At 46.4% G+C, this 26,351-nt stretch overlaps 1 protein-coding gene across 8 annotated transcripts in view; it reads right to left on the reverse strand.

Moving 5' to 3' along the window:
* DCAF6 (DDB1 and CUL4 associated factor 6) overlaps positions 1-26,351 on the reverse strand; it is a 618,531-nt gene that overhangs the window by 303,672 nt on the left and 288,508 nt on the right. For all 8 annotated transcript variants that reach the window (XM_077295474.1, XM_077295473.1, XM_077295472.1 and 5 more), the window contains one exon: positions 22,339-22,447. In XM_077295474.1, coding sequence (XP_077151589.1) covers positions 22,339-22,447 — 109 coding nt within the window. The remainder of the gene's footprint in view (positions 1-22,338; positions 22,448-26,351) is intronic.

Raw genomic sequence — 26,351 nt, forward strand, 5'->3', positions numbered from 1 at the left:
AGTGAAACACAGCGTTCACCTCCCCGTAATCCACTGCGTGTCAGGAGGCGCCTGGGCATTGATCACTATTCACCACAGCTCGGCCACCATGTTCATTGCCTATGTGTATGGCCGTAAACCGCAGCACATCACTAGCCACGGTCCATATGCATGTCAGGGGGCGCCTGCGCGATGCATTCTCCTCTCTATACCCGGACCTTCTATGCAGTATAGCACACTTGTCGGCAAAACAATATATGTAACTACAAAGAGCATGCGTACCATTAAGGCATAGCATCACTAACATCCCATAATAGGGATACTGACTCACTATTTATTCAATACCTTATTATTATAAAGGGATAATTCTAATGAACTTTAAGGATAAATGGCATCTAAATATATGAATAACAATTTTGGGACAAACGCATCTCAAACATGAAAATTTACTAGATGTTAAATACAAAAAGCCCAACAATGAGCAGCATGTTCAAACATGCAAAGACATGGAGTTATCAATCTATGCTGTCATCTATTACTACAGGACATCGAGAAACACACCAGGTGTCCCATCACCACACATATATATAGGAGGAATCATTACAATGAATATTTACAGAAAACACGCATATGAAAGGTTCTCATTGAGGCCCCTTGGGGACAGAGACTGCATTCTAAAAATCCATTCAGTCTCGCGTCTCTGTATGATCTTGTCTAGATCTCCCCCTCTTATATTTGGCCGTATCAACTCAATCATGCTAAAAGTAATTTCTTTAAGCCTTTTCCCATGGCAGCTATTCTTATGACGAGCCACAGGTGTGTCCCGTCGCTGTCTGATATCCCCCAGGTGTTCACCTACTCTTACCCTGAGCTCCCTCACGGTTTTGCCTATGTAATCCAATGGGCATGTACATGTTGCTTTATATACCAAACCAGTTGACTTGCAATTACCAAAGTCCCTCACCCCAAAGATCTTGCCATTCACTGCACTTTTAAATGTCTTCCCTTGGGCCATGAAGTCACACTTACTACAATTTCCACATCTATAGAAGCCAAGAGGCCTTCTTTCCAGCCACGTCCCTGATCTTGGTGGTCTCTGATAAAGGCTGTGCACCAGACGGACGTGGCTGGAAAGAAGGCCTCTTGGCTTCTATAGATGTGGAAATTGTAGTAAGTGTGACTTCATGGCCCAAGGGAAGACATTTAAAAGTGCAGCGAATGGCAAGATCTTTGGGGTGAGGGACTTTGGTAATTGCAAGTCAACTGGTTTGGTATATAAAGCAACATGTACATGCCCATTGGATTACATAGGCAAAACCGTGAGGGAGCTCAGGGTAAGAGTAGGTGAACACCTGGGGGATATCAGACAGCGACGGGACACACCTGTGGCTCGTCATAAGAATAGCTGCCATGGGAAAAGGCTTAAAGAAATTACTTTTAGCATGATTGAGTTGATACGGCCAAATATAAGAGCGGGAGGTCTAGACAAGATCATACAGAGACGCGAGACTGAATGGATTTTTAGAATGCAGTCTCTGTCCCCAAGTGGCCTCAATGAGAACCTTTCATATGCGTGTTTTCTGTAAATATTCATTGTAATGATTCCTCCTATATATATGTGTGGTGATGGGACACCTGGTGTGTTTCTCGATGTCCTGTAGTAATAGATGACAGCATAGATTGATAACTCCATGTCTTTGCATGTTTGAACATGCTGCTCATTGTTGGGCTTTTTGTATTTAACATCTAGTAAATTTTCATGTTTGAGATGCGTTTGTCCCAAAATTGTTATTCATATATTTAGATGCCATTTATCCTTAAAGTTCATTAGAATTATCCCTTTATAATAATAAGGTATTGAATAAATAGTGAGTCAGTATCCCTATTATGGGATGTTAGTGATGCTATGCCTTAATGGTACGCATGCTCTTTGTAGTTACATATATTGTTTTGCCGACAAGTGTGCTATACTGCATAGAAGGTCCGGGTATAGAGAGGAGAATGCATCGCGCAGGCGCCCCCTGACATGCATATGGACCGTGGCTAATGATGTGCTGCGGTTTACGGACATACACATAGGCAATGAACATGGTGGCCGAGCTGTGGTGAATAGTGATCAATGCCCAGGCGCCTCCTGACACGCAGTGGATTACGGGGAGGTGAACGCTGTGTTTCACTTGGTATTCTGGGCATGCGCAAGAATCGGGCGGTGCCGAATGATATGCAATGCACAGGCGCCTCCTGACACGCAGCGAAGTGCGGTGAGGTAAGCGATGCTTTCCACCTGCTTTTTCCGGACATGCGCAAAGGTGATTGTGCATGCGGTAAGCGCTTTATATTTCAGGGACACCTTAACGTTTATGTGCTCTATAACAGGTGTTAACCTCACTTTGGGCACTTGGTTTTTCTAGTGACTTCTAGGGATAATTGATATGATGTAATATGATCTTTTATTAATATGGGGACAAAATGTATCTTTTTGACCTAGTGGAGACCCCGTAGAGTTGTGAAAGGGGCGTGGCTTATATGGTAGCGCTTTTTGAGAATGGCTATATAAGCCCACAATGTCACGGCCGGCGTATGCCTCAAATCCATGCAACATCCGGCATCATGAATATCGCTTCCTCCTGATGAACCGTGAGAGCGGAGAAACGCGTTGAGGAGAGACTGGCACACGCTAAGTTACCCCTTTCGTTTGTTTTGTTTATCTTGTTTTTCTCTTAGTGACTGATCTTTGGTGTTCTAATTGATCTAAGTTATCAGGTGTTGGGGCAGCACCATGACAGTTGCTATTGAATCTAATGGGGATTCTTATTAAATTGTGTTGCGCTGTGTCAATACTTCATTTATTATATGGAGGCACCTATTTAGGTCCATATCTGGTCTACATTGTTTAGTCTGTTGTTTTTTCACCACTACTCTGTCCCTATATTGTTTTCCTACCTGTATTGAGAGGGATATTATAGGGGAGAGAGGGACAGCCTGCGTTGAGTGGGGGCGCCAAAAAATCGATTCTTAGGGTGCCAACCTCCACAGTCAGGCAGGTGTTAGTGGCAGTTATATCTAGGATCCTAATAGGTTAGTATTTTAGTGACCAATACTTTTCATTGGGTCTGGGTTTTTATTATCGTTAAATAAAAGTGAAGTTTTAAGGGACCACCTCATACATTGTATCATGTACAGTACAGACCAATAGTTTGGACACATCTTCTCATTTAAAGATTTTTCTGTATTTTCAAGACTAGAAAAATTGTAAATTTACACTGAAGGCATCAAAACTATGAATTAACACATGTGGAATTATATACCGTATATACTCGAGTATAAGCAGAGATTTTCAGCCCACTTTTTTGGGCTGAAAGTGACCCTCTCGGCTTATACTCGAGTCAGTGTCGGCGTGGGGTCGGCGGGTGAGGGGGAGCGGCGGCTGTCACATACTCACCTGCTCCTGGCGCTGTCCCTGCATGTCCGATGGTCTCCGGGCAGCTCTTCCTGTGTTCAGCGGTCACGTGGTACCGCTCATCAAAGTAATGAATATGCACGCATATTCATTACTGTAATGAGCGGTACGTGACCGCTGAACACAGGAAGATGCCGCCGGCTCCCGGAGACCATCTGACAGTGATACGCTGCCAGGGACCACGCCGGGAGCAGGTGAGTATATCAGGGGAGGTGAGCATTGCACGATAGTCACCTTCCTCGTTCCACCGCTGCTCGCTACTCTGTCTTCCGTCCTCTGGCTGTGACTGTTCAGGTCAGAGGGCGCGATGACGCGATTAGTGTGCGCGCCACCCTCTGCCTGAACAGTCAGTGCAGAGGATGGAAGACAGAGCAGCGCGCAGCGATGGAACGTGGAAGGTGACTATCGCAAGTGCAGGGGGCCTGAGCGAAGAGAGGTGAGTATGTAATTTTTTTTATTTTAATCGCAGCAACAGCAAATGGGGCAAATGTGTGGAGCATCTTATGGGGCCACAATGTATGGAGCCACAATCCACAATGTATGGGGCCACAATGTATGGGGCCACAATGTATGGAGCCACAAAGTAAGAGCATCTGATGGGGCCATAATGTGTGGCGCATCTTATGGGGAATGTTTTGAGCATCTTATGGGGCTATAATGTATGGAGCATCTCATGGGGCCATAATGTGTGGAGCATCTTATGGGGCCATAATGTATGGAGCATCTTATGGGGCCATAATGTATGGAGCATCTCATGGGGCCATAATGTGTGGAGCATCTTATGGGGCCATAATGTGTGGAGCATCTTATTGGGCCATCAACCTTTATGCAGCATTGTATGGGGCAAATGTTTCTATGGAGCATCTTATGGGGCCATTATTAACCTTTGTGCAACATTATATGGGGCAAATTTTAAATTATATGGGGCATATTTCAAGCCCCACTAAGGACATCTTCTCTCCGTGTTTGCGTGGGTTTCCTCCCACATTCCAAAGACATACTGATAGGGAATTTAGATTGTGAGCCCCAACGGGGACAGCGACGATAATGTGTGCAACCTGTAAAGCGCTGCGGAATATGTTAGCGCTATATAAAAATAAAGATTATTATTATTATATTATTATATGGGGCGTATTTTGCATGGAGCATCTTATGGGTCCCATCATGAACTGTATGGAGCATTATATGGGGCTCCTGATTCAATATGGATATTCAAAAACACTTAACCTACTGATGTCTCAATTAATTTTACTTTTATTGGTATCTATTTTTATTTTTGACATTTACCGGTAGCTGCTGCATTTTCCACCCTAGGCTTATACTCGAGTCAATAAGTTTTCCCAGTTTTTTGTGGCAAAATTAGGGGGGTCGGCTTATACTCGAGTATATACGGTACTTCATTTCTTGGACACTTGAATGGTATAAGTTGAATGGTGTCGGTCAGACTTGACTTTAGTCAGACGTGACATCATTTCAAGTGACATCTTTAAGTGTATGTTAGGGGTCGAGTTCCTGTCTCTGCACAGGGGGAATCTCGATCCATCTCCGCTGCGGTCTCCCATTCTTCTCCTGCCGCAGTGGAGCCTGCTCAGCGGAGGCGTCGGTCCCAGCGTCATGCTCAGTCTGACACTGTGCGAAGGGTTACTGCTGTCCTTCCAGCTTCTGCCATTGTGGCCAGTACTGGTCAGCAGCGAGCAGACGTCGTTGGGACTAAGTCCTACTTTTCCTCTTCTGAGCATGCCCAGGGTAAGATCTCTCATTGGAGATCAAGGGTCACATGCTCAGGTACTGCAGCAAATCCTGTTGGTCCTCTAGGAAGGTCCTGAAGGTGTTCAACGTCTGTGGCAGTCTCTCATTGGTCCTTCTAGGAAGGTCCTATATTTGCTGCAGCTATAAGAGGTGCGCATGACCGCACGGCCATGCGCTAGTGTCAATTTATGTACGAGCTCAGCGCCAGTGTGGTCATGTTTGTGTGTGTATTCAGGGACCCAGCTGAAATAAGCGCCTAGAATGCTGGCACCTCCGGCGAGGAGTTTGGTGTGTGTATTCAGGGACCCGGCTGAAATAAGCCTAGAATGCTGGCACCTCCGGCGAGGAGCTGCGTGTTTGCATTTGACTGCATGACCACCATCTGCTCTACTAAGTAGCTGTGTTCCTCTGTGAGCCTAACAGGGCACAGCGTTATCCTTGCTAACAGACTCTGAAGTAACAGAGTCTGCTTATATTACTAAATTGTACCGCCATATCTAGCTGCAGGTGCTTTCCTGCACGGTGGATCCCGGGTTGCGAACGCACCAACTTCTTCTAATAAATATATATATTCGGTGCGTTCCGCCAACCCTAACAGTACACTAGCGCCAGGATCTGGCTAGTTATGGCGGACACACAGCAATCCATGCGGTACATCCAGCAGCTGGAGGGTAGGTTGGCGGCTCTTGAGCGCATAACCTCAGCTGAGGACGTAACCGCAGTTGCTGTACAGGCTGCTAGCGTGGCTGCAGCAACCATGTCCACTGCCACCCCTGTTCCGACTATCTCGCCTCCCGCTGCCAGAAAAATTTTCTGGTGATAGTAAATCTTGTAGGGGTTTCGTGAGCCAGTGCTCTATACATCTCGAGCTTCTGGCCGCACGTTTCCCCACAGAGCGGGCTAAGGTGGGATTTATTGTGTCTCTCCTGTCGGACAGGGCGTTGGAGTGGGCTACGCTGCTGTGGGAGCGTGGCAATCATGTGGTGCAGAGTGCTCCGTTGTTCCTGAGCACTCTGAAACAGGTCTTTTTAGGATCTCGTGTCACCCATGATACTGCGCTCCAGCTGTTGGCATTGACTCAGGGCTCGTCCTTGGTCAGCCATTTTGCCGTCCACATTCGCACCCTAGCATCTGAGCTGGAGTGGGCGGATAAGGCCCTTATTCCGATATTTTGGAGAGGGCTGGCTGACCACGTGAAGGACGCTCTGGCCACTAGGGAGATTCTCGCCACACTGGAGGAGTTAATAACTGTATCCACTCGTATTGACCTCCGTTTTCACGAGCGGAGGTTAGAGCGAACCCAGTGTAGGCAGAGGTTTCGGCTGGCTCCCACTTTTGCCAAACCTCTGGAATCTCCGGTCCTGGTCCCTGAGTCACATGAGGCCATGGTAGGGTCACGAGCGGGATCTACGTCCCGGACCGCTCGTGCACTCCAGGCTTGTCATGTTTGCCAGCAGTCAGGACATCTTGCCACCAGATGTCCTCAGCGGTCGAGGGAATGTCAGCGTCTAGTGGTAGTAGGGTGGAGGTACACTAGACACGGCGATGTTTGCCTCCAAATTGTCCTTTAAGGGGACAATTACTATAGGCTTATTTACCCACTCGGTAGAGCTCTGAGTGGATTCTGGGGCGGAGGGCAATTTTATGTCTTCTGTCTTCGCCCAAAGTCACGCAATTCCCCTGGTAATGTTAGCTCAACCAGTAACAGTACGTGTGGTAAATGGGTCGAAACTGCCCTCACAGATTACACACCAGACCATCCCTTTCACTGTGTCCTTGTCGCCATCTCATCAGGAGATTATTTCTATGCTCATCATTCCTGAAGGAATTGATGAGGTCCTGTTAGGGATGCCTTGGGTACGGTACCACTCTCCTCATATCGAGAGGTCCACAGGCAGATTTTTGGGATGGGGTGAATCTTTTGGGGGTAGATGTCAGAGGGAGAGCGTTCAGGTTGCTACAACAGAGGTACCCGCAGATCTTTCCTCTCTGCCCAAGCAGTATTGGTCCTATACTGACGTGTTCTCCAAAAGGGCTGCGGAGACCCTTCCGCCTCACCGCCCCTATGACTGTCCTATTGACCTCTTGCCTGGTGCTGAGCCTCCCCGTGGTCGAGTCTATCCGTTATCTCTCCCGGAGACAGAGGCAATGTCTCAGTACATCCAGGAAAATCTGGCAAGAGGATTCATTAGAAAGTCAGTGTCACTCGCAGGGGCTGGGTTCTTCTTCGTGCAGAAGAAGAGTGGAGAACTGTGTCCATGCATAGACTACAGGGGTCTTAACGCCATCACCGTTAAGAATAAATATCCTCTGCCCCTTATATCTGAGCTTTTTGATAGGCTTCGGGGAGCAAGGGTGTTTACAACCTGATTCGCATCCGTGAGGGGGACGAATGGAAGACGGCTTTTCACACCAGGGATGGGCACTATGAATATCTAGTGAAGCCCTTTGGGCTCTGTAATGCCCCAGCCGTTTTCCAAGACTTTGTAAACGATATCTTCCGGGATATGCTCTCCACCTCGGTCGTAGTCTATCTGGATGATATTCTCATCTATTCTCCAGATATTGACTCCCACCAGAGAGATGTTTGCAGAGTCTTCGACCTCTTACAAACTCCCTCTATGCCAAGTTGGAGAAATGTGTGTTTGAGCAGGAGTCCTTACCTTTCCTGGGCTATATCATCTCTGCCCAAGGATTGGCTATGGATGGATCCTGCCAAATTACAGGCTGTGATGGACTGGCAAGAACCCCATTCCCTTAAAGCGGTGCAGCGCTTTATGGGGTTCATTAACTATTATCGCCAGTTCATTCCTCATTTCTCAACCTTGGTAGCTCCCTTGGTAGCCCTCACCAAGAAGGGAGCAAATCCCAAATTGTGGTCTGTGGAGGTCTCCAAGGCTTTCACTTCTATTAAATCTCATTTTGCTAGCGCTCCCATTCTACATCGCCCCGATGTAGATAAGCCGTTTATAATGGAGGTGGATGCCTCTTCCGTTGGTGCTGGAGCAGTCCTCTTCCAAAAGGATGCTCAAGGTCAGAAGCATCCTTGCTTCTTCTTTTCCAAAACCTTCACACCAGCGGAGAGGAATTATTCCATTGGACACAGGGAGTTGCTAGCAAAGAAGTTAGCCTTCTCAGAGTGGAGACATCTCCTGGAGGGGGCTTGTTTTCCTTTCCAAGTATTCACCGACCACAAGAATTTGGTTTATTTACAGACCGCCCAGCGGCTAAATTCTCGCCAGGCCAGATGGTCCTTGTTCTTCTCTCGGTTCCATTTCACCCTCCATTTTCTTTCCGGGGAGAAGAACATTCGTGCCGACGCTCTCTCTCGCTCCGTTGTATCATCTGAGGAGGAGGAAGAGGAGCCTCGGCTTATTGTCCCTTCCGAGAGCCTGAGAACTGTGGCCCCGGTTTCGCTAGAGTCTGTGCCTCCGGGCAAGACTTTTGTACCATCCAGTTTGCGTCCGGAGGTTCTCTCTTGGGCTCACTCGTCTAGGGTGGGTGGACATTTTGGGTCCAATAGGACATCTGAGATCCTGGCGAGGACATATTGGTGGCCGCATATGGCCCATGATGTCGCAGACTATGTTCGGGCATGTGTCTCCTGCGCCAGGAACAAGTCTCCTCGTCAACGGCCAGCTGGGTTGCTTCATCCCCTGCCGGTGGCAGACAGACCCTGGGAGATGGTCGGGATGGATTTTGTGGTGGGCTTACCTAAGTCTCGTAGCTGCACCATTATTTGGGTTATCACAGACCATTTTTCCAAAATGGTGCACTTGGTGCCTCTTCCACGGCTATCTTCTGCACGGGCTCTGGCGGTGTTGGTTATCAAACACATATTTCGCCATATTTCGGGATCTCCTCCCGACTGTTTCCCCACTCTGCCTGTCTTATTGGTAAGTTTGAGCACCCACTCCAACCACCATACTTTATGGTGCTATTGTAGAAATCCCATTTGGGAGATGTTTGTTGGAGAATTGGTGCTCTCTTTCAGGCTTGGCACACTGGGGCCCCTGTTCTTGCCTATATATTTATCCACTGCGCTCCTCCCGGTTCCTATCATGGGACAAGGGATGGTTGCAGTGACATGTGATATATGCACATATTGGCAGTGACATCGTGGGGACTGTGGGGATGGGGGCTATATCAGTATTTTTCAGGCATTCATCTGGTGTTTCAGTCATTTATTAAAGTTACTTACTATTTATATGTTTTTTTGTATGGAATAAAAATTATGTCATAAAATCTATGCTCTACATTTTTCTCCTTTGAGTATGGTTTGCTTAGAGCTGATTTGGTGAGTCCGGGGTTCTTTTGGCGTATTTTTCGCCAGACTTCGTTTACTCACAAAATGCATTTGGGAGTTCTGTTTCCAATATTTTCTGTGTTTTTCACAGTTTTCCCATTTTCAGGCATGGACTTCCGTGCGCGTGACTGCACCTGGCGAGCACAGATTAGTGATGTCTGTCTTGATAATGCTGACGGGGTGGTTGAGGGGTCCTCCAAGGAGCTGCAGGAGGTTGTGTATCGGTTTAAGGAGTTGTTACGTAAGAGAACTCGGACATGGTGGAACCATGAGTTCTTGGACATGTATATTCAGAAGGATCTCATCCCACGTGGGCTTCGCATCCAGGTCTTCCTGTCATTTCCTATTTTGGATGACAAGTTTAAAAACGACTGGGAAGAACTGACTAATGCTTGTTCCAAGGGGTTCATGGTTCTACTACAGCAGTTGAACCAGGAATCATTGGAATCAATGGAGAAGGAGATCGATGGTTTACAGGTGTGCCTGCAGAGGGATATGTCGAGTGATGCATTGAAGAAATTCAATGAAGAAATTGATGCCGACTTACAGAAATGGGCTAATGATATTCAAACAACTAAAGCAAAAAAATTTAACCGTGACATTCAGGACAAACAGCAGTCCAGAGTTTATAGATGGCGGAACCCATGGGGTCGATCCCGCCCAAGATCTAGGAATATGTCGTACTCCCGGTCCAGATCTACTTCAGCACTCTCAGGCAGATCCAATTATGATGAAGATGCAAGGCCCAGTACCTCTCAATCTGAACAGGTTCCAACCTTTGAGTCCAGTAATAAGAGGATGACTACTAGGCAACACACCAGGAACAAGGGAGCTGGGGGAGCTGTGGCCCGGGGAGGCCGGCAGGGAGGACTCCAGGTATTAAATTTGTCATCACATGTACTTACTAAGTCCCAGTTGGATGTCCTGAGTAGGGGTCTGACTTTCTCTCCAACAAATTCATTTGATTATTTTACAGCTTTAAAGGACCTGCATCTCTTCTCCCGCAAATTGATTTTGAAAAAATTGCATGGAAAGGACTTTACACTACAGTCCATGAGTGCAGTTGAAGCACAGGCACTTCGTGATTTGGAAGACCTACTTGAGGAACAGGAATGTCCGAATGTAAGTAAATTTCCGCTCTCGGTCTTGCCCAGATCCACAAGGTTCCCCCCCTTGTCCTTGAGTCCAGCAGTTGAAATATTCACTAGATTGGTTAGTGAGGATTTTAAAAAACTGTCCACTAGGTGGACGTATGATAACCTAACCGCTAAACAGCGTCAGGCTATCTCGCAACTTCAATCATTGCGGGATGTTGTTTTTAAGCCTGCGGACAAGGGGGGGAACATTGTGGTCTGGCCAAGTGAGAAATATGAGCGAGAGGCATTCCGTCAGCGTCGTAATCCTGACACTTACCTTAAGTTGTCTTTCAACCCAATGGCCACTTATTTGCGGGAGTTAGAGCAGGTTCTTTTGGGTGCCTTTGAGGGGGGTATTATCCCCAAAAAGGTCTTCGATGGATTGATGGTCAGATCCCCCAGGACTCCCACTTTTTATTTGTTACCTAAAGTCCACAAGGATGCCCTCAACCCCCCGGGACGTCCCATTGTGTCTGGGATTGGGGGTTTATGTGATCAGGTGTGTCAATTTATTGACTTTTATTTGAAGCCCCTAGTCCAGACACTACCTTCTCATGTTCGTGACACTACGGATGTCCTGGCACGGGTTGATGGCATCCTTGTGGACAATGCAACCCTCCTCGTCACTGCTGACGTGGAGGGTCTGTATACTTGCATAGAACATTCTTGTGGGATAGAGGCGGTTCGCTTCTTCCTGGGGACCTCCGATCTGGACGGCCCTTTACGTGGATTGATCCTTGAGCTGCTGGACTTTGTCCTTACACACAATTTTTTCGTCTTCAAAGACGCTTTTTACTTACAGAAGCGCGGCACAGCCATGGGCGCGGCCTGTGCGCCCTCGTACGCTAATCTCTTCCTGGGGCACTGGGAGAGATTTCTTTTTGGCGACGAGGGCCCGCCGGCCGCTTCCCATGTGCTGTGCTGGTATCGCTTCATTGATGACATTCTTTTTCTGTGGGACGGGACTGTCCAGCAGCTCGAGGAGTTTATGGGTGTTTTGAATAACAACACTTCAAACATCAGACTTACATATGTCTACAGTGATGTTGCGGTCGATTTTCTGGACATTCGTCTCGAGGTCGATAATTATCGACGTATCCAGGCGGATGTCTTCAGAAAGTCGACCTCTGTAAACTCATTGCTACATGCCTCATCGGCACATGATCCATCCACGGTTAGGGCCGTCCCGATCGGACAGTTCCTGAGGATGCGGCGAATCTGTTCCTCTGAGTCTAGATTCGAGGCACAGGCTTCGGATCTGAAAGATCGTTTTCTGGCCCGTGGGTATAGCCGGCGGTCTATCAAACACGGCTATGATCGGGCCAGAAAAACTCCACGCGAGACTCTACTACACCCACGTAACCGACGGATTGGGCTGGTACCATTCGTTTTATTTCAACTTACAATCACGAGTGGAATAAGATGCGCTCCATCCTTGCCAAACACTGGTCGGTTCTTGGGACTGAGTCCTCCCTGGCGGCCTCTCTTGGCCCATATCCTCAGATGACCTCTAGGAGGTGTAAAAACTTAAATGACCTGCTGGTACGTAGCCACTATGTCCCCACCCCGAGTAATCCATTTGGTACGAGGGGCCCCAATTTGGGGTGTTTTCTGTGCGGGCACTGTCTTGCCTGCACCAATGTCCTGCGATGCTCCAGCTTTACTTCCACTGATGGAACAAAAGAATTTGACATCCGAGAACGGATCTCATTTTGCACAACTAACGTGATCTATTACGCAACATGCCCGTGTCCCATGGTGTACGTGGGACTTACCACGCGGGAGTTGAGAGTCCGAGTTCGTGAGCATGTGCGGGACATCGGTGCGGCCAGGACAGTGTCCGATATTTCTGATCTAAAACCAATCCCACGTCACTTTTGGTTGCATCATAAATGTAATGCGAATTTACTAAAGATGAGGGGAATTGATGCTTTACATTTGGGTATTCGGGGTGGGGACAATAAAAAGTTGCTAGCACAAAAAGAAACTAGGTGGATAGTGCGACTAGGCACTTTGTCACCAGCGGGCTTAAATGAGGCTTTAAGCTTTGCTCCGTATTTATGAAGATTGTACATACTATCCATGCTCCATTTGCTCCTATGGTGTGCCTAGGATAGTCGCTTCCTCCTGTCTCCTTTTTGTAACTGAGTATGACAATACAATCCTTCCCGCCTCTGGTCCCTTTATCCCCTGTATCAGTCGGGAGGTTGCTTTTAAGATTTGTTTTTATGTTTATGTATGTGATTTTAACTTTTTTTTTGTCTTGTTTACATCATTAGTGATTGATTTGATGCCCTAAGGTTCGCCTCATGAATATGTCTCTGGCCCTATTAAACACCTATTCCGGATACCACCCCAGTTGGGGCAAAGCGGACTCATCAGGACTTCTGTAGCAGATAAGATGTGTAAATACCCTCACTATGGACATTGGCTCAAAGAAGTGTGGGATTTTTTTTTTTTCCCACTACAATATGGATCAGATGCACAGAGATTGGACTACTTTTCATCTTTTTATATTTATCTATCTGTGTACCGGTCCTTCTGTTTGTGGGCTGTATGTCTTGTGGGTCCTGTATTCGCCTATGTGGGGGGCAGCTATATGCTGCAGAAACAGTTTCTGTATATATTTTCTTTGTATTACATACTTTTTACTGGTGGCCGTGCGTATCGCGCTGCGGTCCTTCACATCCTTGTGTGGACCGGCGTCTCGTGGCTTTGTTTGCGCGCTCCGGGTAACTTTTTGCCCTGCGCGTGCGCACTTTGCCTGACGACGAGTTCCACTGCCAGGACCTGCCGGACGCAGTGCGCATGCGCCGACAGCGCTACTGTGATTGGCTGCCGGGTACCATGTGACCGGGGCCAGGGGCTATTTTAAGGTCCTTTCGGATGGTTATTGGTTATCCCCCTGAGGAAGTGGCACCGTGCGGCCACGAAACGCGCGTTGGGGATCTCCTCACGACTGTTTCCCCACTCTGCCTGTCTTATTGGTAAGTTTGAGCACCCACTCCAACCACCATACTTTATGGCGCTATTGTAGAAATCCCATTTGGGAGATGTTTGTTGGATAATTGGTGCTCTCTTTCAGGCTTGGCACACTGGGGCCCCTGTTCTTGCCTATATATTTATCCACTGCGCTCTTCCCGGTTCCTATCATGGGACAAGGGATGGTTGCAGTGACATGTGACATGTGCACATATTGGCAGTGACATCGTGGGGACTGTGGGGATGGGGGCTATATCAGTATTTTTCAGGCATTCATCTGGTGTTTCAGTCATTTATTAAAGTTACTTACTATTTATATGTTTTTTGGTATGGAATAAAAATTATGTCATAAAATCTATGCTCTACATTTTTCTCCTTTGAGTATATATTTCGCCTACATGGTATGCCGGATAAAATTGTCAGTGACCGGGGTCCCCTGTTTGCGTCTCGTTTCTGGAGAGAGCTTTGTCGTCTACTCAGCATTGAGTTGAATCTCTCTTCAGCTTATCATCCCGAGACGAATGGGTTGGTAGAGAGGGCCAACCAGACCTTGGTCACATATCTTCGACATTTTGTCTCAGCCAGGCAGGATGACTGGGCATCCTTGCTACCGTGGGCGGAGTTTGCGCTGAATAACGCCGTAGCCGACTCCACCGGACAGACCCCATTCCTCCTAAACTATGGTCAGCATCCGCGGGTACCTGTGCCTATGCCCGTGTCTTCCGCCGACTCCAGGGTGGCAGACTGGGCTGTGGAGGTGCGGGACATTTGGGACCGCCCTCAGGATGCCATTCGGGCCTCCAAGAAGAGAATGAGGACCTCCGCCGATGCACATCGGCGCCCCGCTCCGACCTTTGCTCCTGGCGACTTAGTGTGGCTCTCCGCCCGTAACATCAGGCTGCGAGTTGAGTCCAATAAGTTTGCTCCTCGCTACCTGGGTCCTTTCAAGGTCCTCGAACAGGTTAACCCAGTGGTCTACTGTCTGGCCTTTCCGCCACGTCTGGGTATCACCGACACCTTTCATGTATCCCTCTTGAAGCCCGTATACATGTCCCGGTTTTCCGAGTCATCTGCTGGGACATCGGGTTCATCTACAGACGATTATGAGGTGAATGCTATTTTGGGGTGCAAGGTGGTAAGTGGCAAAAAACTTTATTTGGTGGACTGGAAGGGTTATGGTCCTGAGGACGGGTACTGGGAGCCTGCTGAGAATATTCGGCCTCCACAGCTCATTGCTGCCTTCGAGCGTGGCGAGGTCCAAGGAGGGGGGGTAATGTTAGGGGTCGAGTTCCTGCCTCTGCACAGGGGGAATCTCGATCCATCTCCGCTGCGGTCTCCCATTCTTCTCCTGCCGCAGTGGAGCCTGCTCAGCGGAGGAGTCGGTCCCAGCATCATGCTCAGTCTGACACTGTGCGAAGGGTTACTGCTGTCCTTCCAGCTTCTGCCATTGTGGCCAGTACTGGTCAGCAGCGAGCAGACGTCGTTGGGACTAAGTCCTACTTTTCCTCTTCTGAGCATGCCCAGGGTAAGATCTCTCATTGGAGATCAAGGGTCACATGCTCAGGTACTGCAGCAAATCCTGTTGGTCCTCTAGGAAGGTCCTGAAGGTGTTCAACGTCTGTGGTAGTCTCTCATTGGTCCTTCTAGGAAGGTCCTGTACTTGCTGCAGCTATACCAGGTGCGCATGACCGCACGGCCATGCGCTAGTGTCAATTTATGTATGAGCTCAGCGCCAGTGTGATCATGTTTGTGTGTGTATTCAGGGACCCGGCTGAAATAAGCCCCTGGAATGCTGGCACCTCCGGCGAGGAGTTTGGTGTGTGTGTATTCAGGGACCCAGCTGAAATAAGCCCCTAGAATGCTGGCACCTCCGGCGAGGAGCTGCGTGTTTGCATTTGACTGCATGACCACCATCTGCTCTACTAAGTAGCTGTGTTCCTCTGTGAGCCTAACAGGGCACAGCGTTATCCTTGCTAACAGACTCTGAAGTAACAGAGTCTGCTTATATTACTAAATTGTACCACCATATCTAGCTGCAGGTGCTTTCCTGCACGGTGGATCCCGGGTTGCGAACGCACCAACTTCTTCTAATAAATATATATATTCAGTGCGTTCCGCCAACCCTAACAATGTATCGTCAGAAATATGCCAGAAATAGCCCAGAAATCGGCCAGACGTTAAGACTAATCACTGTATCCTAATTTTACTTGCATCTCCTTTCTTCCCCTGCTATTTAACCATACTCACATTTGCCCTCACTATTTTCACTCCACTAATCCTCACTATCGCAATCCCTCTCACTTAAAACCTGTGCAGCTGACTCCCACTCCCCTGCTTCCTCTCTCTGGGGCACTTTGGAATGCCCGCTCTGTCTGCAACAAGCTCCATGTGATCCACGATCTCTTTACTTCCTGCAACCTTTCCTTCCTGGCCCTCATTGAGACCTGGCTGACGCCCCCTGACACGGCCTCCCGTGCTGCACTGAGTTACGGTGGCCTCCACTTTACTCACACTCCTCGCTCTGGCAACAGACATGGCGGAGGAGTGGGTTTCCTTTTTTCTAAAAACTGATACTTCAACCCTATCCAACCCCCACCCTCCCTTCTTTCGAGGTTCACTCTGTCCGTATCTACTCTCCCTCTAATCTCCAAATGGCTGTCATATATACGACCACCGGGCTCAGCCACTGCCTTCATTTACCAATTTTTCACCTGGCTTCTTCACTTTCTCTCTGCTGACATCCTCACCATCATAATGGGTGACTTTAATATCCCTACTGACACCCGCCAACCAGCAGCCTCCAAGCTCCTGGCCCTTACCTCATCCTTTGGCCTTACTCAGTGGTCCTCCACAGCCACCCACACAGACGGACATACGCTAGACCTCATCTTCACCCGCCTCTGTTCCTTATCTAATCTCACAACCTCTCCCTTCCCCTTATCTGACCATCTACTCACCTTCTCTTCCTTGTCCTCCTCACCTTCCACCCACGTCCAGCCAGTACCACATCCTCGCAGAAACCTTGCACACCTAGACATTCATAGACTCTCAGACTCTCTTCTACCCCTGTCCTCCGTATCTTCACTCGACGACACGGATAGCGCCACCGCTTTCGATAACTCCACCCTCACATCAGCCATAGACTCAGTCGCCCCTCTAATGCATGGCAAAGTGCGACAAATCAATAGGCAACCCTGGCATAACAACCTCACCAAGAAACTCCGACAAGCACCCAGGGTCACTGAGCGGCGTTTGAAAAAAACACACCTGCCAGACAACTTCACCACTTTCAAACAAGCTACACTTGCCTTCCAACTAGCCTTCCAACTAGCCCTCACTTCTGCTAAACAGACCTATTTCACTAACCTTTTATCTTCACTATCCTACAACCCAAAACAACTGTTCAGCACATTTAACTCTCTCCTCCGCCCACCACTGCCACCTCCAACTCCCCTAATCTCTTCTGAGGACTTTGCCACCTACTTCAAAAACAAGATCGACCAAACAAGGCAAACCTTTACTTTTCCACTACCCCAACCACTCCATATACCAGACCTCTGCCCCTCCCCAATAACTTCCCTCTCCAACATTAGTGAAGGAGAACTTACTCGCCTCCTTTCCAAATCACACCTCACCACCTGTGCACTTGACCCCATCCCTTCCCACTTGCTGCCCCAACCTCACTAACACGCTCATTCCAGCCCTAACCCAACTCTTCATCCTATCGCTATCTTCGGGTACTTTCCCCTCTGCCTTCAAACATGCCACCATCACACCCATCCTCAAAAAAGCTAACCTTGGCCCAACTGTTATGCCCAGCTATCGCCCCATATCACTGCTCCCATTTGCTTCCAAACTCCTTGAGCAGCATGTCCATGGTCGACTTTCCTCCCACCTCTCATCTAACTCTCTCCTTGACAACCTCCAATCTGGCTTCCGCCCCCACCACTCCACCGAAACTGCTCTGACCAAAATTACTAATGACTTACTCACAGCCAAAGCTAACAGGCAGTTCTCCATCCTCCTCCTTCTCGATCTGTCCTCTGCTTTCGACACAGTCGACCACCTCCTACTGCTACAGATTCTTTCTTCCATCGGCATCAAAGGCCTTGCCCTGTCCTGGATTGCCTCATACCTTTCCGACCGCACATTTAGCGTTTCCCACTCACACACTACCTCCTCACCCCGCCCCCTCTCTGTTGGAGTCTCTCAAGGCTCTGTCCTAGGGCCTCTACTTTTTTCCATCTATACCCTTGGCCTAGGACAACTCAAAGTCCCATGGCTTCCAGTACCACCTATACGCGGACGACACTCAGATCTACCTCTCTGGCTCAGATGTCGCCTCTCTTCCGTCTAGAGTCCCGGAGTGTCTGTCAGACATATCCTCCTTTTTTAACTCTCGCTTCCTAAAACTCAATGTAGACAAAACCAAACTCATCATCTTTCCCCCATCTCGCGTATCCCCCCTACCAGAACTATCTATTATAGTAAACGGCATCACACGCTTTCCCGCACCTGAAATCCTCTGCCTCGGGGTAACTCTCGATTCTGCCCTGTCCTTCAAACCGCACGTCCAAACCCTTGCCACCTCCTGTCGCCTCCAACTCAAAAATATTGCCAGAATCCGTCCCTTCCTCAGCCCGCAATCTACTAAAACTCTTGTGCATGCCCTCATCATCTCCCGCCTCAATTACTGCAACACCCTCCTCTGTGGCCTCCTCGCTAACTCCCTTGCACCACTCCAGTCTGTCCTCAGCTCTGCTGCTCGGCTAATCCACCTCTCTCCTCGCTACTCCCCTGCTTCACCCCTCTGCAAATCCCTCCACTGGCTCCCAATTCCCCAACGAATCCAGTTCAAACTACTAACACTGATCTACAAAGCCATCCACAACCTGTCCCCTCCCTATATCTCTGAACTAATCACCCACTATCTTCCCTCACGTAATCTTCGATCCTCCCAAGACCTCCTTCTCACTTATTTGTTCCTCACACAACCGCCTCCAAGATTTCTCCCGAATATCCCGCATCCTCTGGAATTCCACGCCTCAACACGTCCGATTATCCACCACCCTCGGATCCTTCAGACGGAACCTGAAAACCCATCTCTTCAGAAAAGCCTAGCCTGCAATAACCATTCTGCTGCCTCACCAACCGCCCGAGCTGCCGCCACGTCACCGACCACCCGAGCTGCCGCCATGTCACCGACCACCCGAGCTGCCGCCACGTCACCGACCACCCGAGCTGCCGCCATGTCACTGGCCACCCGAGCTGCTGCCACGTCACCGACCACCCTAGCTGCCGCCACAACCACCAGAGCTGCTGCCACGACCACGCGAGCTGCCGCCTCACCACCACCAGTGCTGCAGCACACCAACCTCCTGTCTCTTCCCCACTATCCTGAAGAATTTAAGTCCGCAAGGACAGAGTCCTCTCCCCTCTGTACCAGTCTGTCACTGTAAATTTGTTTACTGTTAACGATATCTATAACCCTAACCCTGTATGTAACCCCTTTTCACATGTACAGCACATGGAATTAATGGTGCTATATAAATAAATAATAATAATAATACGTAACAAAAAAGTGTGAAACAACTGAAAATATGTCTTATATTCTAGGTTCTTCAAAGTAGCCACCTTTTGCTTTGATGACTGCTTTGCACACTCTTGGCATTCTCTTGTGAAAAGCAGTCATCAAAGCAAAAGGTGGCTACTTTGAAGAACCTAGAATATAAGACATATTTTCAGTTGCTTCACAATTTTTTGTCAAGTATTTAATTCTACATGTGTTAATTCATAGTTTTGATGCCTTCAGTGTGAATTTACAATTTTCATAGTCATGAAAATACAGAAAAATCTTTAAATGAGAATGTGTGTCCAAACTTTTGGTCTGTACTGTACACCACGTTGGAGGATGTAAAGGAACCCATGACCTTATAGTCCTGATTTGTGTTTGGTACGTGGACTATATTTGTTGGTAATATGTGGGTACACGTTTTGCATTTTTTATTGTTACAGGGGAATGTGCCAGTCACTGATGGTGATGAGAGGACATTTCTAATAATGAGATTCCTTAAGTTAGAGGGCTGTTTGTAGGAGAGAAGTGGTAGTTCTGGGAATATGTCTTTCAATTTGTGATCTCTATGGAATATGGGATGGAGATCAGCACCAATTTTCCTTAGGATGCTCATGTGGGGGTTGTATGTGACCACAAGAGGTACACTGTTGTTATCCTCTCTCAGTTTGTAATCCAGGAGACTGTTTCTTGGGATCCTTCTAGCCCTGTGGATCTGCTCATCTATTACCAGTGGATGGTATCCTTGTTGTAGGAATGTATTCCTCAGTGATCACAGCTGTATTTCCCTGTCTTTGCTGCCTGAACAGATCTGAATATACATCAGAGCTTGACTGTAGATGATGGATTTTTTTGTGTGTCTTGGATGAAAGCTGTTCCATCTAAGATAAACTGGACGTCCGGTGGGCTTATGGTAAATTGATGTTTGTATGGCATTGTCCTTGATGTATATGGTCATGTCCAGAAAATGTATTTGGGTCTTTGAAAAGTTGAGGGTGAGCTTGATGGTTGGGTGGTACTTGTTGAAGTTATTGTGGAAGGTGAGTAGATCATCTTTCGAGCCTGTCTATATTATTAGCAGATCATCAATGTAGCGGAAGTATGCAAAAGGTTTAACAGAGCAAGATGACAAACGTCATTCCAATTATTATTTTTTTAGCTAAACCTGTGTAAATGTTAGTATAGTGTAGGGTCAGTGCTGATTGCGGTCTTTTCCCATATCCAGCGCGAGTCGCGTTCTAACGCTCCATAGGATTAAATTGTAAAATCCACTGTAGAGTCTGAATCGCTGTCACAATGCACAGAAGAAAAAGCTGAAAGCCGTTGGATACCAGAGAAGACAGGGATTGGTGAATATATTAACACATAGACACTACACTAGACATGTTTAGGGGAAAAAGGTTAATAGGAGGGCTTCTTTAAGTGGAGGAAAAAATATATATACAAGTTGGGAATTGTCACGTTCCCCACTCCTCAGCATGTGACTTGGAGTTGTGACTGCAAGGCTTGATCTATCTCCGCTCACTCAGTCCAGCATTCAACCTCTGCCCTATAGCTGCAATAGGAACATAAATCACGTCCCGTCACAGACCGCGCACCCCGCTTCACACACGGTCCCACCACTCACTTAACATATGAGCGGTGAGTCCCAGAAATACTACCAATACTGTCTGCCAATCAGCAGGATCACACACTCTAGGGTTATGGGTTCTTTTAGAGTATACTAGGTTCAAACTTATTACATTTTTCAGCTAATTAATAGAAAAGGTACAGTGCTTACAATGAAAGGAAATACAATATGGAAATAAGAAGTGACACACAAATATGCAAACAGTTATAAAATAAAAGTGAGAAACTTAAAGTAATATCTAAACTTTGCAGTCTGTTATTCTGTTTCCTGAGGGAGGGAATATGAAAACGGATCACACCAGCTTGGCTGCCCTCAATCTGTGAACAACTTTGTGGAGGGCCCCATTTATAGGCTCAGCCCAGAGATCAGATTTCTAGACCAGCCTTTCATGTTAATATTCTAGGTTCCTGGTTTGTGACTGGACCATGGCTATTTTCCCAATGAATACATTATTTTTTTAAAAGTTCTTTGTCTTAGTCTTTCTTTCCCATAGACATTGTCAGACTGCAACTAGGTTCCATTTTGTGTCTCCCTTCAAAGGCATCAGAGGTGTGAAATGGTTCCAATTCTGTGCATTCTCAGGAAGGCACCCTGGGGTCTGAGACCGTGCGACCAGGATAGCTACCTTTGCTCAAGATAGCATAAGTTATGACCTTTATGAAGAGCTGCAGCCTAAGAACATATGTTGATATATTGCCTACAAATACATATTTCACAATAATTATACTGACCTGAAGATTCAGGTAGTAATTTCTACCATGCAAAACAAAAGCCATAATAGCAAAAGCCAAAAAGTCATTACAGAATTGGATTTTTTCAGAAATACACTGCACTTTCAATTTATTTAAAAAAAACTTGTGTCTTTTAAAGTAAAATATTTTTGTGTGTTTTTTTCTTTTTTAGTTACTGGATTAGTAATGTGTTTTTAGAGAACTCACAGCTATCATCAAAATAAACTATCATTACCCTGGGGTGGCTGCGGGCTTGTATTTTTAGGCTGGGAAGAGACCAATAACCATGGACTGCATGCTGAAAGTTTTTCCTGAGCACGATTCCAGCTGAAGAACAACTCGCAGATGAACAATGCCTCACTGAATAATAGTGGTGCGAGTGCAATTCGATTTTTTATCACATTGCAGTAGGCGTATTTATACGCAGATGTGAGCAAACCCTAATCTTGAGAATCATTTTTCCATGTCCTTTTTAAAACAAAACCAAAAAAGGTATTGCGCAATTCATCTTTTTCCACCATTTCATCTCAGTTGGATTTTTCTTCCACGTTTTTTATTTCCAGTACATTAAATGGCAAAAATGGATGGTATGTTTCTATCTTTCAAAACTACAACTTGTCCCGCAAATTATAAGCCCTCACCTATGTCTGCAGAAAAATTAAACCGTAAATAGTTTCTTTAAAAGCATAGCATTATTAATTACAACTATACATATTTCATAAAGTTTAAAGTTACTGCGCAAACTTTTAGCTGCATTTAACTTAATAAAGTGAACATCATGAAAATGTTGTACCATTCGTCTGTAAAGTCCAGTCTTATTGTGCTTGTAGTAGTTCCTTCTGTGCTGTAGTGCAATTGCAAAACAGGCTCACTTGCATCAGCTTCAGGACTGAATTTGTTTTCTGTGAAAAAAAAAAAAAAAAAAAAAAGTAATATTCAGGATGGTCAACAACTAATAACATGATCACAATTTTTTATCTAAGGGCTCTTTTCCATTTGCGAGATAAACGTGCGTGTCTCGCATGTGAAAACCAAGCTGTGGCGCCGACACTCCAGAGCGGAGCGTGCGGCTGCATAACAACACATGGAGCCGCACGCTCTGCTCCAAAGTTCCGGCGCCACAGCTTGGTTTTCATATGCGAGACACGGACGTGTTTCTTGCAAATGGAAAAGAGCCCTAATGCTTTTAGTCATACACAAAAGGCTAAGGCTGTGTGCACACTACAATTTTCCAGGCAGGCGAAAGTGACAAGGTTTTTAAAATGGAAACGGCTTTAGGAAATGCTAGCTTTTTTTTCCCCAGAAATGTTTTTTGGGCACTTTTTGGGCATCTCCTGAGATAATTTGGAAATGTTTTTTGGGGGGAGGTTTCTTGGGGGGAGTTTTCTTAAAGGGAACCTGTCACCACTTTTCTGTCCTACCAGCTAAAAATATCATTGTATTCAGTGCCAACTATGCATTCCCTAAATACTCATTTAACCCCCTGACTCCCCATGTATCACCCATAAAAAAAACTTTTAGATTTCTCCCACGATGTATGCTAATAGGGTCCGTCCGGTCCAATGGGCATGGCTTCGGTTCACTCACTCCACCCCTCTCCTCGGCTGCTGCATGCAGTCCTTGACGTGGATGACGCAGATTGTTGTGAGATATCGCTCTAAAGTCTGCTAAAAAGTCTGAGCAGATGAGTAGCAAGTCTTTTTCATATATACAATAAGTGAATAGGAAGGTTTTTTATACTTTTTCTGAGCACTTTGTCAGCTGGTTTTCAACGCAAATTCACTCCAAACCACCAAAAACGTTCTGTGAACCGTAACAGTATATCGCTGAATTTGTTTACTGTTCATTTAGCATTTCTAGCAGTTACACAATCAAATGAGGAGGTGGGAGGTATAAACAACATCACAATTAAGTATGCAAGCCCATACAAGCATGAACGAATTACACCTTTAACCCCTTTCTGACATCAGATGTACTATCCCGTCGACGTGACCTGGGCCCGTATAACCATCGATGGGATGGTACGTCATATGCGATCAGCCGATATCACGGGAGGAGCGCTGCCAATCGTGGCCGGATGTCAGCTGATTATCACAGCTGACATCCGGCACTATGTGCCAGGAGCCATCACCAACAGCTCCTGACACTTTAACCCCCTGGACACTGCGATCAAACAAGATCCCATTGTTCCGGTGGCATAGGGAAGCATCGCACAGGGAGGGGGGCTCCCTGTTTGCTTCCCTGAGACCCTCAGAACAACGCGATGTGATTGCGTTGTTCCGAAAGTCTCCTCCGTCCTCCTCCCTGCAGACCCCCAGATCCAAGATGGCCCCGGGGGTCCTTCTGGGTCCTTCAGGGAGGTGGCTTGTCAGTGCCTGCTGAGAGCAGGCCCCAGCAAGCTTCCTGCACTGCCTGTCAGATCGCTGATCTGACACAGTGCTCTGCAAAGTGTCAGATCAGCGATCTGACAATATATAGTGATGTCCCACCCTGGGGCAAAGTAAAAAAAAAAAAAAAAATTACACTGTGTAAAAATATTAAAAAAAAAAAAAAAAAAATCCTAAATAAAGAAAAAAAAATATTGTTCCAATAACTACATTTCTTTATGTAAATTAAAAAAAAAACAATAAAAGTACACATATTTAGCATCGTCGCGTCCGTAACGAACCGACCTATAAAACTGTCCCACTAGTTAACCCCTTCAGTGAACACCATAAAAAAACGAGGTAAAAACAATACTTTATCATCAAACGATCCGCCATACAGAGCCATCAGCGAAAAAATAAAGTTGTAGCTCTGAGAATAAAGCGATGCAAAAACAATCATTTTTTATATCAAATAGTTTTTATTCTACAAAAGCACCAAAACATAAAAAAAAGATATAAATGAGGTACCGCTGTAATCGTACTGACCTGAAGAATAAAACTACTTTATCAATTTTACCAAACGCGGAACGGTATAAACGCCTCCCCCAAAAGAAATTCATGAATTACTGGTTTTTGTTCATTCTGCCTAACAAAAATTGGAATAAAAACCGATCAAAAAATGTATTGTGCCCGAAAATGGAAAAACGTAATCTTGTCCCACAAAAAAACAAGACCTCACATGACTCTGTGGACCAAAATATGGAAAAATTATAGCTTTCAAAATGTGGTGACGCAAAAAACATTTTTTGCAATAAAAAGCACCTTTTAGTGTGTGACAGCTGCCAAACAAGAATCCGCTATAAAATCCCACTATAAATAGTAAATCAAAACCTCCTTTATCACCCCCTTAGTTAGGGAAAAATAACAAAATTAAAAAAATGTATTTATTTCCATTTTCCCATTAGGGTTAGGGTTGGGGCTAAAGTTAGGGTTAGAGTTGGGGCTATATCTAGGGTTGGGGCTAAAGTTAGTGTTAGGGCTAAAGTTGGGGTTAGGGTTTGGATTACGTTTACGGTTGGGTTAGGGGTCTGTCAGGGTTAGTGGTGTGGTTAGGGTTGGGATTAGGGTTAGGGGTGTGGTTAGAGTTATGGTTGGGATTAGAGGTGTGTTGGGGTTAGGGGTGTGTTGGGGTTAGGGGTGTGTTGGGTTAGGGTTTAAGTTAGAATTGGGGGGTTTCCACTGTTTAGGCTCATTAGGGGCTCTGCAAACCCAACTTGATATCCGATCTCAATTCCATACAATTGTGCGTTGAAAAAGAAAAATGGTGCTCCTTCACTTCCGAGCTCTGCCATGCGCCCAAACAGTGGTTTACCCCCACATATGGGATATCACTGCACTCAGGACAAATTGGACAACTTTTGGTTTCCAATTTCTCCTGTTACCCTTGGGAAAATAAAAAATTGGGGGTGAAAAGATCATTTTTGTGAAAAAAAATATGATTGTTTATTTTTACGGCTCTACATTATAAGCTTCTATGAAGCACTTGGGGGTTCAAAGTGCTCACCACATATCTAGATAAGTTCCTTAGGGGGTCTACTTTCTAAAATGGTGTCACTTGTGGGGGGTTTCCACTTATGGGATATCGGCGTACTCAGGATAAATTGTACAACAACTTTTGGGGTCCAATTTCTCCTGTTACCCTTGGTAAAATAAAAAAAATTGGATCTGAAGTAATTTTTTTGTGAAAAAAAAGTTAAATTTTCATTTTTTTCTAAACATTCCAAAAACTTCTGTGAAGCACCTGAAGGGTTAATAAACTTCTTAAATGTGGTTTTGTTTTTAGAATGGTGTCACTTTTTGATATTTTCTATCATATAGACCCCTCAAACTTACTTCAAATGTGATGTGGTCCCTAAAAAAAAAAATGGTGTTGTAAAAATGAGAAATTGCTGGTAAACTTTTAACTAGGGTTGAGCGACTTTTACTTTTTTGGGGTCGAGTCGGGTTTTGCGAAACCCGACTTTGTCAAAAGTCGAGTCGAGTGAAATCGGCCGATCTTCTTGCAAAGTCGGGGTCGTTGTTCGGCCGAAACACGAAACCCAATGCAAGTCAATGGGGAAGCATAGTCGGCAGTGAGTGGAGGCCAGGAAAACACCTACAGTGCCCATTTTAATGCCAAAAACATCAATTCTTGTTACTTAAGCTTGTCAATCTTAATTTACCTTACAATAATAGGTAGCCATTGAAAATTGGGGGGTCATTTGGCTAAAGTTATGGGGGGTAGGGCTGGTTCAAGTTTTCAGTGGGCCCAGGAAACGTGGAGTACGTCACGGCGGTGGAGCAGTTAGAGGTAAGTATTGCAATGTTGCAAGTGCTGTGATCCTGAGCAAGCAGGGGGTCCCACTCGTTCGCATTGGCACTGGCACAGGGCCCCTCACAG

Source organism: Ranitomeya variabilis, chromosome 3, assembly GCF_051348905.1.
Source record: "Ranitomeya variabilis isolate aRanVar5 chromosome 3, aRanVar5.hap1, whole genome shotgun sequence".
NCBI classification, from domain to species: Eukaryota; Metazoa; Chordata; class Amphibia; order Anura; family Dendrobatidae; genus Ranitomeya; species Ranitomeya variabilis.